General features: G+C 35.2%; 1 protein-coding gene across 2 annotated transcripts in view; it reads right to left on the bottom strand.

The window, feature by feature from the left end:
- LOC132194887 (zinc finger protein ush) overlaps positions 1-12,352 on the bottom strand; it is an 86,397-nt gene that overhangs the window by 15,393 nt on the left and 58,652 nt on the right. The window contains exon 1 of one of the 2 annotated variants that reach the window (XM_059616475.1): positions 5,302-5,439. The exons of the other annotated variant lie outside the window; for it this stretch is intronic. Coding sequence (XP_059472458.1) covers positions 5,302-5,341 — 40 coding nt within the window. The 5' untranslated portion in view covers positions 5,342-5,439. Of the gene's footprint in view, positions 1-5,301; positions 5,440-12,352 lie in introns of those variants that run through there. 2 annotated transcript variants of the gene reach the window in all.

Genomic DNA, 12,352 nt, shown 5'->3' with positions numbered 1-12,352 from the left:
AGTTCGCCTATCTCGCTTTTCCAGGCCCGTGTGATAGTAATTGCAGATAGTGAGTGAGAGAGAGCGGCTCCAATATACAGAGCAGCCTGCATCACGCTGGATGGAAAAAGTAGTCGCCCTTATCGCGACTCTTTTGCCTTCCTTATCACAACGAAACCAGCCAGCACCGACCTACCCGTCCTAAAAAACCAACTTTTCCATATAAAAGCGGCACGGACCGGCAGGAGCAGCCTCGCTCGCTCTCTCTTCGATACTTTTCCATCATGTTTGGGTATGGCCGCGTGTAATAAAAGAGATAAAACCCCTTTTTATTCTCTGATTTTCTATGGAGATTGCTCGTCCGCCTGCTGCTGATATACACATACACCAGCCGACGTATACAAACATTATATGTCCCCGTTTGCTCTCTGCTGTGTGCGAAAAAACAGTTCCGCGTTTGTATGTTAGAATCTCTAAAATGTAAAGATCAGTATAATTGTAAAAAAAAAAATTGTTAAAACTCAAATAATTTTGTACAATATAAATATTATAATTTTTTTAAATTTAAATTTAAAAATAGCACATCAAATTTAAAATAACAAAAAGATTTATTATTAGTTGAGTTATTTTTTATTATAAATTTAATAATAATTGTTTTTTTTTTATTTGATAAACAATAGTTTTAATGTTTAATGGTTATACATGTCAAAAAATTGTTTTGTTTAATTTTAAAACTGCCATTTAGAAGATACAAAACTAATTAAAAATTATGCGTTCAAATGAAATAAAATAAAGTATCACCATTTTTATAAAATTCTGTTCAAGAAGTGGTTAAAAATTAACGAGATCTCTACGATCATCACTGGAAAAATTTAAGAAAATTTTTGCTGTCGAAATTTGATTTTTAAATCTTTCCAAAAGAAACTGTTTATTTTTTGGAGTTCGTTGCCAGAAAATCGTTTATTGTTTCAAATTGCATAATTTTAATTTAATTCTGATCTCTAGATTGCCCCATTGCACAGTTCCCATTCCTGCATAAAATCTCTAAAAATGTCTTATTGATTAATTTTCATTTGACTCACATAATTTCTTGTTTATTGAATTTTACATTTTCACTTGGTCGATAATTCTCTCAGTTATAACGCAGCAGCCCCCCGCGCGATAAGATCCCTATATTGCTCATTACTATGCATCAGATAGGCGCACACTTATTACATACGAAAAACTCCTTATTTAAAAAGCCATAAAATTATAATTTCCCGCCGCGTGTGCGCATATAAAAATCAATAAGCACCGCATAACATACTAAGGGCTAGGTCCGTCTGCTCAAACCTGACAAAGGGCGAGAATACGAAGGAATAGCTGCGAGTGTCGGCGCGAGATTGGCGCGGCGGACCAACAGTTAGCCGGCCGGGCATAAGGCCGAAAGATCGCTCGCTCATTGCAGCTCTCTTGTGGCTTTCTTTGGTGCGCGCGCGAGAGGTGGCTGGCTGGCTGCTGGTTTCTTGCCTGCTGCCGATAAGGAGGGCCCTCAAGTCTATGGGTCTGCTGCATAGAGAGTCTTGATATCAGACGTCGAGGAGGAGAGGAGAGCAGATAAGCCGCTGCTCACCACCCCCGTCCACCCCCTCACAAAAGAGAGTATGGAGCTGCAAAGTTGCGATAACGCCACTATGCTGTATACACACACATACTAACAGTGTAGGCCCGTTTGAGACTGTATATATACCGATAACATCCATCCTTTGCCAGCCATAAACCCCCATTTATTTCGTACATATACTTTCTTATTAGTATTCAAGATGGAAAATGTTATGATAAAAACCTTATGCCAACAGAATCGCAGCAGGCACCTTTCGCAGCTACAGCTTAAAAGCTGCACCGCCAAACCCAATCTCGACGCAGATAAAGCGAATTATTGCCCTCCGATTTCGCCGTCTTGGGGGATTTTGTTTCGAACTTTTCGGCCTCAATTGATACCAAGAACGTTTATCAGATGGTCGGTGACATTCAAATTTGAGCAGATCTAGATTTGCAGATTCGGAGAAGAAAGTTTTTATTGCAGAAATCAAACTCTAATTTATGCAAATATCTGCTCACTGGTGACTTTTTGACAAAATTTTATTATTTTAATACTGTATGATCTCATATTTTTATCACTCATTATCACTGAAGATTTTGGCCCGGTCCAAGGAAAAATTACTAAAAGTGAGCAAAAACTTAGTGAAAGGGCTTTTTTTATACATTTTTAAATGGTTAAAAAAAAATATTATTTACAAGTTACCAAAGTTAGTTTATTCACCAAATGTAACTGATTTAATATTTATTGTCCTATTTATATTCCCTTAATTAAATGGAATTAAAGAAAGATTTTGATACCGCGGTATAGGGGTTTGCTTAAAATCAATTTTTCTCTTTGTTGTTTGGAATGATAATGTTGTAAAGTGATACATTTTAAAGCGTTACCTACAAACAATGTGTGCAGTTACTGCAGGTAGAAGATGCACTCCTCTGAACATGCCATTGCGTGCTTCAAACAAATTTTTGCAAATTTTATGAACATTATAATAATTGAAAAATAATTTTTGATGCATAATGAAAATTTTACTGAAAATTTGTCTATTTCAACATTAGGATTACTTTTGAAAACTTTTTGTCAATAAAACACAAGATTTGCAAAAATTGTTTTCTCAAAAGTTTAAATCCAAACACAAACAGACCAACGGAAATGGTGTCCATTTTAATTACCACTTGACCTAAAAAAAGAAAACAATGATCCGATTTCAAGACAGTAAAAACGTTGTAAATATTAGTGGAAGGAACATCAGAAAAAAAAAATTAAATTTTCACCCATTTTCACCAGTTGTAACTTAAATTTGTTACAAAATTTTAAGTTTTGCTAAAAAATTTACCAAGCATAAAATTAATTTAATTTAATTGAGGGACATCCATATTTTTGCCAATTTCCAACCATAAAAAATGATTTTCTTTAAATGATTTTCACTATTGACTTATTTTAGTTTTTCAATTTGATCATTTTGTTATACATGAATAATTTTGTTCATTACGTAAGAAAGACACGAGGGAAATTCCCAAAATCCAAAGTCCAATTGCTGGCTCGCTCACAAATTGTTTTGGAGATAAGGTAGCGAGATATAGGCGCACTCTCTCGATCGTTCATTGTTTTTCATGAGCGCGGCCGATAAGACCCACCATTGAATTCTCTCTCAGCCTTTTAATTCCCAATGTTCTTTTTGCTTTCGATCTGACTTTTATATTTACGGTGGTCTAGCTGTCTCTTTTCGTCTGATTGAAAAGCGACGTTTATTTTATTGACCAGGTATATTAAGAGGCATTCCCATGCACTTTTATCGTCATTGCCCAGGAAACCACTGAGCTTCTTGGCACGTACTCCACACTGTATTTTCGCAGTCGTCGCAAGAATATTACATACACGAATTTTATCTGTCCGCACAGTCTTTGGCCGATAACGAATTGGCACTCAGCCGCGCCTGATACATTATGCAACCTGCGTCACACACTTTTATACCATCAACAACAACTAGCTAGCTGTTGGTTGGCTGTCAGTTCGGACTCGTTTTTTTTCTCTTTTGCGATAAGCGACCGACAAGATCTATAATCTAGAAAAAACCGACGATAGGACTTCACATGCAGCCAAGATAACTATGCTATTTTTGTACGTGAGCAACTCGCGGTAAAGTCGACCTTTGCTCTTACTTATTTAAAACTTTCAAGTAGTTATGTAATAAGTAATTAAAAAAGTCTAAGAAATTATTATAGGGTTAAATTGGAATGACAAAACTGACAAGAGTAATTCATATAAATGATTTAAGTTGTCTGAGTGAGAATATAAAATTCATAATATTAAGAAAACAAAATCCCAATTACCAAAATAATACTTTGATTTGTATCTAACTCAAAAAATTTACCTTTTTGCGCTTTTTGTATATATTATGGCTTGCGGGCTAAGAATATTTCTTTTGAAATTGATTATTTAAAAAAAAATCTCGCCTGTCATTTTCTTAATTGGACAGATGATAATAATAATGACATTTATTTTGTATATTAGGTAAAAATATTGAGGGAATTGAATTGCTCAACTCCAATTGAACATGTGTCATTTTTAACATTGAAATTTTCAAATGAATTAGTTTGAAATTTGACATTAAAATTAATTTGTGAATTATGATTTTTAACACAAAAATGAGTATATCAACGTTGTGAATTAAACTACATTTTCAGAACAGCTACTTAGGTTGAACCTATTGCAATGTATTGTCAACATTATTATTATTGTCACGGTGTTTTTAATCTTAGCCGTGATTTAAAGTTTTAGTATTATGGTAAATATGCACTTTGGTACATTATTCTGATTAGATTACCAAATGGTTGAAACTTCTAGACTTTTTACAACCTTTGCCGTCGCTTAAAATAAACAATGTGGCAAAGGTGACCTTACAAACTTGATTTACTGAAGAGACTTGAAATATATACTGGATTGTTGTAAAAATATACTCTTTACTTGTAATGAATTGTTCTGATTGACTAAATACTCATCTAACTTCAATTTTGTACAGATAAGTTTAAAATTCAATTTAATTCACAAAACATTTAATTGAAAATAATAAAGTTTTGATTGTGTCCTCTCATGAAGTAAAATTATTTCCTTATCTCCCATTTTTCAAAAAATATTTTATGCAAAGAGATACAAATTCGTAGAATCCACAGGTTGTATTTGTTTATTAAAAAAAAAAAATAATAATAATAATAATAAATAGTTCATATCTGTAAGTGAGCAGCCAATGGCGGACAGCCACGTGTTATCTTTGCGTTTATTTTATGAAATGGCAAATATAGCACACATCAATATAGTTTCCGCCTCATTTCGATTCTAATCAGTTTTATAGGTGCAAACATCTGAAATAATAATCGCGAACTTATCGTTGAAGTAACCGAAATAGATAGAGAAATGCTTTTTAAAAAACATCAGACATAGAGGCCACTTCACCTCATTTATTTTCTCTCTTCTTTCGAAGGCGTGAATTGATTACTTTTCCAGATAGTTTGAAATTCAATAAAGCGACTATCTTTCGCGGTGCAGCAGACAGTGAGTTATGAGTCTCTCTTTTCATATTACACACCGCTATCATCATCAGGAGGAAAATCATCATAAGCCTCCCTGCGAGAGCAAGAAAGAAAGATGATTCCGACCGCGAGATTCACCCTCGGCGATGATTTATTTCTCGCCAATCAACCGCGCCGGAGAAAGTGAAGAGAGAGAGAGAGCAAAAATCAACTCACCAGCGACGAAGACGTATTTGCGTCCGAACTTGAGCACCATTTTTGTGTATGAATTGTTCACCTTAATGAGTAGCGTCGCGACATTGATGCACACCGCGTGGCGGGCAGGATGAAACTGCCGAGGGAAATAAACGCACGCCCGTCGCTGGCCGGCTTGTTCGTTTTTCTTCTTATCTCGCTCGTTTGACGACGACAAACACACCAGTGCACTAGTTGTGTGATAACACAGCAGCACCCCACGAGGTGTGCAGCGGCAAAAGTTGAGTCTCGGCCCCTCCCGCCTGATAGCGCCGAGATAACATTCATTATGCATCAATAATCGCATCGCTTTCTCTCCCTTCACCCCTTTGGACACGTCTATACTTTTTCCTAAATGCATCGCTTTAAGTCTGATGTTGCTTGAGGACTCTTCCCAGCCCAAAAGTGAAGAGTTGTGGGTTATCTGGATATAGGAGTTTGTTGCGGACTAATATTTAATTTAATATTAAATATACAGCTCTGAATTTTGTGGCACAAAGAGTGCTGTTCTTTCTCTCTGCGCCATGGTGTGTGAGATAAATATTTGGAGAAATTACTCCAAATATTTTACTGTTATAAGAAAAAATATTTGACGTTTTTTGCTGTTCAAATTTTTGATAATTTATGATGTTTGAGATTTAAAAAAAAAATTGTATTGGAAAGTGTTTTTCTATTCATGGGATGATATATTATAAGAAAAAGATTATAACATTGAACTTTTGATTTTTCATTTATTAAGCCCCGTTTTTCAATCAAGCTTCGTATTCATATTTAAAAATAAAAGAATTGTAAACATTAGCAGCATAAAAAAAATGCGATTTCGAATGAATATTATTTAGTTTTTTTTAATTAATTTTCTTTATTACTCTGTTTACAATATTTTTTACTGTATGACAAATTAAATTATATTTTTATTCAAAAAAAGTTACCAACATTTCCTGGCAAACCTTGCGAGAAATTTATGCAGCGGCCCTTAACTCTCGGCTTCCCGATGAACGATATCAGCGTCCAATATGCAAATTCGGCGGCGGCAATACAAATATCAGCGAGAGAGTAACACATACGTACAAAGAGCAATTTTTCTGCTCCTAACATTTCTCGCGTGCCGCTGATTAGACGCCGCTGCCGCGCGCGGTGTTTCATTTATACCTCCGAGATTATATTACGGCCCCACTGGCCCGTATTATATATTTTAATGCGGCTCCTTTTTATGCAATCAAGATTAAATTGTTAAATTTTATATTTGAACACACACACACGGAAATCTCTCTTTCTCTCGTTTAACGGCAACCAGAGAAAGACCTTTCCACAATCACAATAATATTTCGGCGTGCCTAGTTTTGTGCTCTCTCTGCGCGCTTAACATATTCAGATAGTGTGGAGAAGCTGATGGCTTTTTAGTACTGCATGCTGGTTTTATCTAGGCACTCTCTTTTTTCGAAATAAATGTGATAAGCAGCAAAAATAAAATGTTGGTCTTTTCTGCTTTATCTCATTAGCTTATCAAAAGGTGCCGCAGTGCTGAGGGTAAAAAATTTAGAAATAAAAGATATCTCTCGGCGCTGAAACCGACTTTCCTCCGCTTGTCTCCACGATCGTGAATACATAATTAGGCACTCGGCTTTTCCGTGCAGCCGCGAGTTTAAAAGTCCACTTTCTCACTGCATTGTGTCAAAATGCCTCAAAAGAATCAAATATCTAGTAATTTGTGGAAAAAATATAACTTTCATTTCTACATAAATTTTAGTGGTTGTATAAAAAAAGAAGAATGAATAAGGTCGCGACTTAATAAGTCACAATTGAATGCAACTATCATGACAAAACATAAAAATTAATTACGGATGCAGTTATAGAAATATCTAAAATCTCAAACCCAATTTTAATAATCTGATATAAATTGTTCAAATCTCTAATTACGTTGGAAGAAGTGCATTATTATATAAAGTGTTATAATGAGTTCATTTCAAAAGCTATGTTCATAAAATAATTTTTTTATCTCTCAGCATTTGGATATTCCAAATTTTATACCAAGTTATTAATCAAAATCAAAAGAGTTGTAAGGATAAGCCGTTTTTTCTTAATTTAACATTCTCTTCATTTAAAATTATCTTATAGTTTTTCAACCATCAATTGGGCATATTTATTTGCAAAATCCCTTTTTCTTTAAAAAAAAACGAACAGAATATTATCTGATTTGCCTTGTGTAGTTATATTTGTATTTAATACTAATAAATTGCAAGCATGCTGAAGGTTATAAATAATATTAATTTCCTCTGGTACATAACTATTGAGTATTGAACTTAGAATAAAAGCAGACAAAATCAATTTCTTTTACAATTACAAGTCTGTTAAAAAATCAAGGAAACTTAAAAAAAGTCAAAATTAAAAGTGAAAAAACGACCTACTTCAGCACATTATACTGCTTATGGAATTGCTCAAGAGGTACTTTTATCGATTAGTTAATGATTATGACTGTATATCAATTGAATTTTTCGACGTGACAGAGACTAACAAATATGCCCTTTGGACTATGAATGTACCGAACGACTTTGCCAATTTCAAATGTTATCGCTCGCCAAAGATTGCGGGAGATTCCCCAGACGTAACCAGTAAAAGGATCGCATCAAATCGCACACCGACGGCTTGATTAAAATCACATTATTGACACTAATCAATTCGAGTGCACGCACTCCAGTTATATCATATCCCAATCTGATATACATACACCACTTTAAGATTCGCGTTGCAAATTCTGTCCTTGGCGAAAAAAGTCATTTTTTCCCGAAACCCTCATATCCCTAAAAATTGCGTCGTAAAAAAGTATGCTCGAATCTCTTTATGTCGACATAAACACTTTGACCGGCTCTTAGATTGAAAAAAAAAATACTAATAAGGAAAAAAGAAAGTCAGGAGCAAAAGGCAAGGTGCGGACAATGAAGGTGCAGAAAGATATTGTGTATTTTTATGTTCGACAAGAGCACAGCTAGCCATATAAACAGGGCATAAAACATGCCCAGCTGCTGTAATAGGTGTTTTTATGGCCGAGACCACAGAGAGCACATACGAGTGTGTTATATGACACACGTGCGATATCAAAGCCAACGGCCACTCGCGCGCGGCCAAAGGAAAATGCAAGTCCCTCTTTCTTGCTTTAGCCACCCTGCTGCAAGCCGCGATAAGGGAATTGAATCTGTGTCCGCCGCCGCCGCCTCAATGCAGCGCGCACCATCTTTTCAAATTTGCGCCCTTTTCGCAGATTTAGATAAGCAATTCGCGCTCGTCACTTTGGATGGGTCTTATAACTTTTTATCTTGTTCGCTGCAGATTTTTCTTTGTGGAAAAGAATACTGCCTTGATACGCAATTGAGTGCGGTAAGGAGATGAAACGCCTTGAAACTAATATCCACGGATTGAGGGTTCATCCGAAAATTAGAAAATTGAGTCTCTTGTTATAGATTCTTATGAAGCCAATTTTCTGTGGTCAATGGGAAGAAATGCAGGAATTTTTTTTTTTGTTAGATTCGGCTAATTTGTGCGTGTTTTATATTAGTGTAAAGTAGCGTCTTTGTTTGTGTTGTAAAGTTTAAAAGCAGTTTCAGGGCTTTAATTTTGAATAGGTTTTTATGGGGTTTTACCGAAAATCTGTGAAACCCTTCTTAAAAATGCATATGTTTATTTCAAATTTCAATGAAAATTTATAGGGGGGAGATAAGTGTATTCAAAATAATTATGTTTTTTGGTAAACCTAATTCCTTAATTCATCGAGTCTAGTCATTAATTTTTAATTATACTTGCATATCTCTCTAAATTGAAGTTTTTTACATTAATTATTTAAAATAAATTCACGATAGAAATATATTGGAAAAATTGATTTTCCACGACAAAATAAATTATTGTTATAAAGTGAACTCGACGTATTCCTATAGGTAGGTAATTTGAATTTCTTTGATATACTATATTATTGCAACAAAAATTAGGATGTGAATATATTATTTGCAATGCATTAACAGTAATAAAAAAAGCAAATTAACAAAACATTATTCATAATAAGCTGGCTTTATAAAATCCGGAATTGATAATGTAATTTTTTAGTGGAGTTAAAAAAATTATTACTTCCCAGCCAGCACAGCTTTGCACTGCGTTTGTACCTGGGATGACAGAATTTCATCCCTGTCGTCCAGAGGTTGTCCTCACCTTCCTCCCCCACAACTAAATGCATTGCGAGCGCATCTCAGGAGTGAGCCTCTGCAGCAAAGCAAAGTGCGCGCAAACAGTTTCTCCTCTACTTGACTCCGCGGTTCATTGGTAGTTCAACCACTGTCCATCCAACATTAACATTGAAATAATCACTTCAAATTAAAATTCATTAATTAAGTGTCACCATGAAATAAACAACTCAAACGGATTTGCTAAAGGAAGCATTATTTAAAAGTTAAAATGAGGAGACTATTCTATTTTTTTCATTTGTTTCTTTTATTATAAGAAATTATTGTTTACGATTGTTCATAGAAATTCAACAAATTTTAGAAGAAAAATTTGGAAAGCTTTTACCTAGAAAATTTGAAGCCATCTGAAATTGCTATTTATTGTTACTAAAGCCGCTTCATAACTCGATTTTCATTCATTAATTTTTGCACCGTCCGCGGGAGAAAAAATAACCATCGTCTTTCTAAAATCAACAATGAACTGGATCAGAACTGAACCAACTATATGTTCGACAGACTTTTTTCATTTAGACAAATTTTATTGCTTTTGTATCCTAATATACAGGAGCGAAAAGAAAACGTAAATTTTGGCTAAATTTATCTAATTGTTTATCCACGGTGCAACGCGAGTGCAACCAAGGTGCAACTTTGACAAACAGATGTACATGTCGTATGTCGTACTTCAGCACTCCTCTGAGCTGACGGCGCATGATCACAGTGGCTGCCACCCACGCAAAAAATAATGAATACGAAATATTAAACTCTCACAGTTTCCTTAACCACAAATAGTAAAAAATGTAAATTTTATGGGAAAGTTATCTTTATTTTTAATTATATTGAATTTAAAAAAAGAAAAAAATCTATATAAAATCAGCCCAATCTCTAAAATCATTGTAAGGTTGGCACGAGTACCAAGCGCCATATTTATTTCCATCAGTGCCACCGCCACCTGAGTTAGGACTGTGTCCGTTGCCTTCTTTCAGATTTCGTTTAAAATCAGCAAATATCGCTGCTAATCGGTTTGCATCAAGGGCAAAATCAATTTTCACAAACATTTAACTTTTTGGAAAACCTGTTCAAACCTTTCGGCTGATCCTAACAACCATCGGAAGTCTCTGATTATATTTTGAAGGTAAGCTACCCTAGTCTTGTTTACAAACATGGAGCACGCTATTTTGGTGTGTGCCTTTTGCATTATGTATTTCTTATTTTCAAACTAAATTTTGGGCAGCCAAATTTTTAAGTTTGGCTCATGCATTAATTGAATTAATTTACATTAATTTTATATTTTTCATAGATGTGACTAAAAGAATTGATAAGAAAATGGATTATTGGAAACTTCTTCGCGTCCCCGGCTGCCAGACTGGGCTTTATAATTTTGGCTTGGCATTCGTTCCAGAGAAACTGGAGAAAAGTAGCTTCAGAAATCATCATCTCACTTCTCGCTCTGTATGTCCGTGAGTCAGGCAAATTTATTTGATGTTGAAAGTGACTATAAAATTGATTTTAACCTTATAAAATGCATAAAAATAAATGTATCTTATTCTATGACAATCCCATAATTTGTTTTTTAATTGCAAGCATTCTCCCTACAAGTAGAATTTATTCACCTTTTTACTGCACATTATAAAAATTAATTTTTAAAATCTGAGCGTTTTTGAAATTATTTTCAGTTTGTAATATGTAATATTTTTTAAATTAAAATAATTAAAAATAAATTGATCCAAATGAGCAGTATAAGTTAAAAAAAGGTTGAACTGAGGACAAACCTACAATTATCTACAAGTTGAACTACCATTGAACGGCGGTTGCACCATGATGTCATCCTGGGGACAACCTCAGGACGACGATAAATTTAAACTGAGGTTTAACCATGGGGATGAAGTTGGTTTGACGTCACGGGTTATCCCTGGGATGTCTCGGGGACAATGCCATGCTGGCTGGGTTCACTGTATAGTTGCTAGAGCTACATAATGATAGGCTAGGTGATCAAACAAAGAAAAGTTTTAATCTGCAAGTGCAAAAAGTGGTGACACGAGGGGTGAAACGGTCTTTGCTCATCTCTTTCTCTCTCTTGGTGCATTTATTTGTACGTGGCGGAGGCGCGAGATCTATAAGACGACGGACGACACTCTCGTCAAACTGCAATCATCAGTCACAAAGCCTTTTGGGAAGCTGCGCTGTCACAAAGGCTGCTGGTGTAATGCGCGCAGCTCTTTTGAAAATCAATTTAGCAGTGTGTCTTTATCGCGGCGTTTGCAGGCGATGATGATGACATAATAATATATATGAATTTTATCCCGACTTGTGTGTGCCGTCATTTCTCTCTCTCTCTTTCTCAGCCAATAAAACCTCCGACCAAAATGAGAGACGCCGTCTGCTGTATTATTATTACTACGCAAGTTTAAAGACTGGAAGCTGCTGATAGCTCGACCCCCCGCGGGGTTAAAGGGCCGGATGAAGTGGCCCACACCTGACAGCCTGCGGGTCATGAGAGGTGACACGTGCCACCAAGACCACCCTCGGCTGAAATTTGATCTCGCGAATTTCCTTCTTGAACCGACTTTTCGCCCGAGAGAACTCTCGAGTGACAGCCATCCTGTCGTTCATTTTCATCTCATACTCTCAGCTACAATTTTTGATTAGAATAGAGAGACTCAATTTGTTTTACTCTGATACTTTGTCGCTGAAAATATCAATTTTAATGATAGGAAAACATTGATTGCAGATCATAATGCTTTTATATTTTATGATAATAAAAATTATTTATCACTCATTTAAACTGTGTTTCCAAATAGACTTTATTGACATTTTGAGGCGAACCAAAT

Source organism: Neocloeon triangulifer, unplaced genomic scaffold, assembly GCF_031216515.1.
Source record: "Neocloeon triangulifer isolate White Clay Creek 2 clone unplaced genomic scaffold, ASM3121651v1 ptg000001l, whole genome shotgun sequence".
NCBI classification, from domain to species: Eukaryota; Metazoa; Arthropoda; class Insecta; order Ephemeroptera; family Baetidae; genus Neocloeon; species Neocloeon triangulifer.
Note: the sequence above shows the minus strand (reverse complement) of the source record. Positions and strands in the feature narration are given on the sequence as shown.